General features: G+C 60.6%; 1 protein-coding gene across 3 annotated transcripts in view; it reads right to left on the reverse strand.

Annotated features, from left to right (window-relative positions):
- PHF2 (PHD finger protein 2) overlaps positions 1-4,236 on the reverse strand; it is an 82,988-nt gene extending 78,752 nt beyond the window's left edge. For all 3 annotated transcript variants that reach the window (XM_036260720.1, XM_036260719.1, XM_036260717.1), the window contains exon 1: positions 4,139-4,236. In XM_036260720.1, the coding sequence (XP_036116613.1) occupies positions 4,139-4,236 (98 nt within the window). The remainder of the gene's footprint in view (positions 1-4,138) is intronic.
- Positions 4,237-6,000: the final 1,764 nt, after the last annotated feature.

Here is a 6,000-nt window from a genome sequence, read left to right on the forward strand (position 1 = left end):
TTTGCCCAAAGTCAGGCCATCAGCAGCCACACCTGAGCCCATGTGGATCCACAGGGGAAAAGCTCACAACCAAGCACGTTTCCAACTCAATATTTTCAATAAAAGCAAACATTCTGCAATTACAATGAGCCTAACTCCAAGTGACTCCCTCGGAGCCTCGCCTCACATGGAAAGGGTCAATGGGCAGGGGACCTCTGCTCTGCCCTCTGGAAGCTGGTATTCCCCAACTTCTTTCAGAACTTCTTAAGTTCACAAAGTGAGAATTCCTCGCTTTAATATGACTGCTATCTCCAAGCTCGGCAGACAGGCCACACTCCGTCTTCCTGTGGAAGGCCCTTCCCCTGGTGTTTAGGAATCTCAGGTTCTAGGATTGAAATGTCAGATCTAATCACCCAGATTGCAACATTGAAGCTTGACCCCTGGCGGGCCCTCCATTCCCTCCAAGCACACACATGCTCCGCTGGCCAACAGAGCTGGCCACGTGCCCCACTGTGTCGCCAGGCACCCGTGAGAGCCAAGGACCTCCAGACGTGGCTCTGCCCCAAGGCTCTTGCGGCTGGTGGGGTGGGGACATGGCAAGAGCCCACAAAGGCCTACAAGTGCTGGAGGCCATGGGCAGACAGGGTGGGCAGAGCCCAGGCAGACGGAAGAACACCCAGGGACTGGAGGGGATCCACACCAGAACCTGACCCCTTCTCACCACCTCCGTTCCCCCCACCCCTGTCCTGCCCAGCACCTCTCACCTGGACAGTGGCTCCCGCCTCTGCCACCAACTGTGCCTGTGGCAGCCAAAGGGACCCTGCCAGATCCTCAGTTCCCTCCCACCACTCCTTTGCTCAGAGCTTCCAATATGGCTCCTGCCTCCTGGCCACGCTGCAGGACATCCCTGAAGTGGCCTCCCTGCCCCGCCTCCATTTCTGCCCCCATGATGCTTCCTCACAACTCTGTCCAGGCTCCTCAGGCTGGCCTGGAACTCCCAGATCTACACGTCCGACTTCCATAGAAAACACTGCAGAGGCAAGGATGCTACCTTGTGATCCTATAGCCAGTGTGGCACCCCACACAGGACACACACCCCAGACACGTTTACCGAGGAATACACGGAACTGCTATCACTAAAGCATGTACACAGCAACTCGCTTTCAAACTCGTTCAAGTTCATTTGAGTCATCTGCCTCCAGAAACCCTTCAGAACAGGTGCCTGAAGGAGGGCCAGGAAGCTTTAGGGTGTCTGTTGTTTTAACAGAAACATGCCTATTTTTCAGAGACAAATACTCTTCACATCAGGTGGTGACAAGATGAGCCACCTGGGTCATTTTTTAGAGCCACTGGTCCACAGCCACCGAACACCCCACTACAGGCAAGGGTGGAGGCACACGTGGGGTCTGGCAGAAGATACAAGAAGCTGTCCGGGGCTTGATACAAGGGGCTTTGTGGCACCCTAACTGGGGTGGAAGGTCCCCAAGGCTGACATGGTGCCACACTTCCCTACCAAACACACGGACAAGACAGTTCACAAGGCAACTAACTGGCTGCAAAATCCATCCCATCCTAGTCAAAGTCAATTCCCAGGTGAGGCCCAGTCAGTGCCGGTGACAGCTGGATGGGCTGACAAGGTGCCCCGACTTGAGAGTGACCAGCCACAGTCAAGACAGAAACATGGACTCCTGGCTTCCTGACTGACCGCACTTCTAGCCCAACCCAGCAGAGAGGCCTCCCCAGAGAACATGGGGAGGGGGGCTTGGGGTGCTGATGAGATCGAACCATGGGAGCAGCCCTACCTAAGAGCTGCCCCAACCATGTTCTCGGCTGGCACGCTCCACTGGCATGAATGTGGGTAATCTCCAAATGCGGTGTGTTGGAGATGCGGTAGATCACGGGGGGGACAAGACAGAGCCTGTGACTTTAACAGTTGTTTGTTTTTTATAGGTACTATCCATGGCAAGTGATACTAATGTTCCACTTCAGGGAAAGATACCAAGCTTTCCTCTAAAAAATATTCTGGGGAGTAAGGAGACATGGGTGTGAAAGGCACTGTGTGTCCTGGAACAAGAAATGGACAACAGGGAGAAAAGCTGGTGAAATAAACCCGCTGACGCCTGTCGTCTGGATGACGCAGTGCCCAGTGTTTCTGCCTCAGTTTCCACCCTTGCAGCATGACCTAGTGAGATGTTAACTTCAGGGAGGTGAAGAATGGGGAATCTGTACCATTTTTGTAACTCTTCTGTAAGTCTAAAATTCTCTAAAAATAAAAAGTTACAAAGTATTCAAACTTTTTAAAAGTGGGTTGAGCTGTTGAATACTAAGTAAACAATAGTACAGGTGGCAAGTGGATCTAGAAAGAGCAGCGGGTTATCCAGAAATAAAGGTTGGGAAACAGGCGTCATGTCACACACCTTCCTGTTACAGAGAAGGAGGGCCTGGCCAGGGTCTGTGAGGGCACTCCCTGTGTGGGGGAGGGGGAGGGAACTCCAGGAGGCAATCCGGCCTCAGGGCTCCGGTCTACAAGTGACCCTTTTCCCAAAGAGGGTAAGCCTCTTTCAGACCCCAGGGCCACTCCACATAGGTGGACATGAATCTGTGCTGATCAAATGATCTGAGCCTGTGTAAGATCAAATCAAAGACCTCAGATGAGAAATAAGAAATAAGGAGACAAGGCCTCCCCAAAACAGCCCCTTTAAGGTGTCAGGACAAACCTCTCTCCTGGCCTCTTCCCAGGCTAACACAGCAAATGCTACCAGCCCCTCAGGGTCCTCCCTGGCCCTATACCTCCCCCAACCTGGGCACCCTGGAAGCTCTGCAGGTCCAGATGGAGGTAGGGAGGAAGGAGAGGCCCCGTTCACTTTCAGGGCACTGAGGGCCACCTTCTCAGCATCTCTGGAAATGAGGAGACATGAGGGATCAGATGGCAGCTCTCACCCTTGGTCCAGCTATGAACTTTGAGAGGATGCCAGTTGGTGGATGTGTAGAGCCTAGTGTTCACACCCCAGGCTCTGATGCTCTGGGGTATGTGTGTTGTGGGGGGGGGTGTCTCTGCAGCCCTTGGCACCCAAAGGAAGGCAGTCTCTGAGGCCCGGGAGATTTCAGTAGGTGTCCCCGCTCTCCACACTCCTCACTGGAAGTCTCTGTCACAGGGACTCAGGCCTGGCACTGACCAGTGTGAACAGGCCCTGTCACATCAGGCTGCCTGGCTCCCCACACGTGAACTGGCAGGACTAGACCCAACAGCCATGGGGATCAGGGACCACCCACTAGCACATACCCCTCCTGCCCCAGCCCGGTTCTCCAGGCCTGAGAGGGCATACAGTCCTGGCCACCCCTGGCCAGCCCCTGGCCGGTCTTGCAGAGGCCCAGACACATGAAAACCTGTTGGAGCAGTTTGGGCAGCAGTGCCACCTCCTTTTCCTCCCCCTCCATTTACTTCTGGGTGAGAAGGGACCTCGGCTTTTGAAAACTAGGCGCAGGGCCAGGTCATGGCCATGGGCAAGAGATAAGCTTTACCTTCCCAACCCCATCTTTCTCAGGGAGCATAAGGTTCAAGTCAAAACCGGGGTGTTCCTGTCTGGAGCAGAGACGAGGGGAAAGGGGAAACGTACCGACCAGGGAGGAGGCGGCAAAGCCACAACACCCCACCCGCACAGACACCTTCTGTCACCCACTCCCAACTGGGGACGAGCAGGCCGCCGGGTCCAGGAGCCCGCGGGGCCGGGAAGGGGTCCCGCCGGAGGAGACGAGGCCCGGGAGCTCCGGCCGCAGCGCAGGGTGGGCGCGCCGGCCGCCCCCTCCCCGGACCCGCGTCCGCCAAGCCCCGCCGGCGTCCGAGCCCGCCGCTCGCGCCTCCCCGGGCCGCGCGGGGAAAGTTCCTGCAACTTCGCGGGGGAGGCGGCGGCCGGCCTGGGCCTCGGAGCCGGCCTGCGCCCCGCGGTCAGTCGCCAGGCCGCCGGCGCCCCAACTCCCAGCCCGGCCCGCCTGGCCCCCGGGCCCGCTTTGTGCGCGGCAGCGAGGGGCGCCGCAGGCCTGGCCCCCGCCCCGGGCACAAAAGGGCGCGCGGCCGGCGGGCGGCGGGGCCGGGCCTGCGAGGCGCACGGGCCGGGCCGAGCTGGGGCCGGGGCCGGCCCGGGGGCCGGGCCACGCTCACCTGCCGTGGAACCAGTCCTTGCAGGCGTCGCACTCGATCATGAAGCGGGTAACGTCGTAGGGCAGCCGGCAGATGCAGTACACCGGCACCGTCGCCATGTTCGCGCCGCCCGCCCGCCCGCCGCCCGCGCTGCGCTCCGGGTCGGGCCGGGCGGGCCGGGCCGGGCGGGGGCCGGGCGGGCCGGGGCCGGGGCCGGGGACGGGCCGGGGGCGCACGACAGCCCGCGCGCACCCGCGGCGCGTCCACACAAAGCGGGGCGCGCGCAGGCCGCGGGAGCCGCCCGCCGGCCCGGGGGCTCAGGGCGCGAGTGTGCGCGGGGCCGGCGCGCGGGACACAAAAGGGAATGGACGCGCGGGGGCGGCGGGCGAGCGGGGAGCCGCGGCCCCACCGAAGGGACCCCCGGCCGCCGAGCGGCCTCTACGTCAGCGCCCCGGGTGGCGCCGCCTCCGCCCGCGGCCTGGCCGCCGCTCCCGCCGCGGGAAGGCGGGCCGGGGACCGCGGTGAAGGCGGGCCGGGGACCTGCCGGGGAGAAGGTGGTCCTGAGGACCCTTACAGGGGACAGGTGGGCTCGGGACCCCTCCGAGGGAGAAGGTGGGCTGGAAACCTGAAGGAGAGAAAGTGGGCCTGGGGGCCAGTCCCGGGGAGAAAGTGGGACCTGGACCCCTGGTTAGGGAGAGAAGGTGGGTCAGGGACCCCTCCAGGGGGGAAGGTGGACTTGGAGACTTGCCAGGGCAGAAAGTAGGCCTGGGAATCTCTCCAGGGGAGAAAGTGAGCTGGGGGATTCTTCAGGGGAGATAGTGGGCCGGGGACCCGCGGAGGAAGCTGGGGAGCTGGGAGAAGGGAGGCCCCAGGATACCCCCTGCAGGAGAATATGGACGGGGTACCCTGCTAGGAGATGGTGGGCCAGGATATGGTGGAGGGAGAACATGGGGAGGGACCTGCAGGGAAGGGGGAACAGGGACACAGGGTGGGGTGAGAAGGTGGGCTGAGGACAGGAAACCCCTGTGTGCAGGGTGACACCCCCCTCCCCCATGCCCTTTCTCATTAAGAAGGTAGAGCAGACGGACTACTTGGCTCTAACTTTGTTATGACCCAGCAGGCAGGGGTTCCTCCAGTCCCTTTTTTCCTGCTCCCTTTCCTCCTGCCTTTCCCCTTCATTCCTGGCTGAAGACACCCCACCCTCCTTCATACTGCCCCTGGACTTCCCTGATGCCCAGCCCCAAAGGGGGACAGAATGCAGGAGCCCAGGAGCACTGGTCAAAGCTTCCAGGCCTGGGTGATCTAAGTGGCAAGGAGAGCAGCAGGCCCTCGATGTCCCATTGTGTCAGGGATTACTGAGCTCCACTGGTGACTGGGGAGAAGGAGGTGTAGAGGCACCATAGCCCCACTCTGGGCCCCCCAGCCTTGCCCCAAAGTAGTCCTCCCTCCTCACCTGGCTGGTCGGGGTGTTTGGCTTGTATGGTCAGGCTGCTCAGCTGGCAGGGATCTTTTGTCAAGGTGTCCCTTGGCAGACCCTCCCTGCCCCTCCCAGCTGCTGCATACTGTGTCCTCCCATTGGAGTAGGGAACCTGAATGTGCTCCCTCACTCTGTCCCACCTTGGCAACTGCAAACTCAGTTACAGACCTGGGGCAGGAGTCTGGTCCAGCAGCACTACTGACAGGCCTGTGGCTTCAGCCAGCAGCCTCTAAGGGCCACTTGCAGGCAGCTCAGTTGAAGTCCTCACGCCTAATTGAGTCCAAATCGGCCCTTACCAGTCAGCCATCCTCCCCCGAAAGGGGACCCCCTCAGCAGTGCCATCGCTGGGGGCTCACGCATGAGGAAGATGCCAGTGGGGAAAAGCTGGAAAAAGGGTAAGACAGGA

Source organism: Molossus molossus, unplaced genomic scaffold (assembly GCF_014108415.1).
Source record: "Molossus molossus isolate mMolMol1 unplaced genomic scaffold, mMolMol1.p scaffold_m16_p_14, whole genome shotgun sequence".
NCBI lineage: Eukaryota > Metazoa > Chordata > Mammalia > Chiroptera > Molossidae > Molossus > Molossus molossus.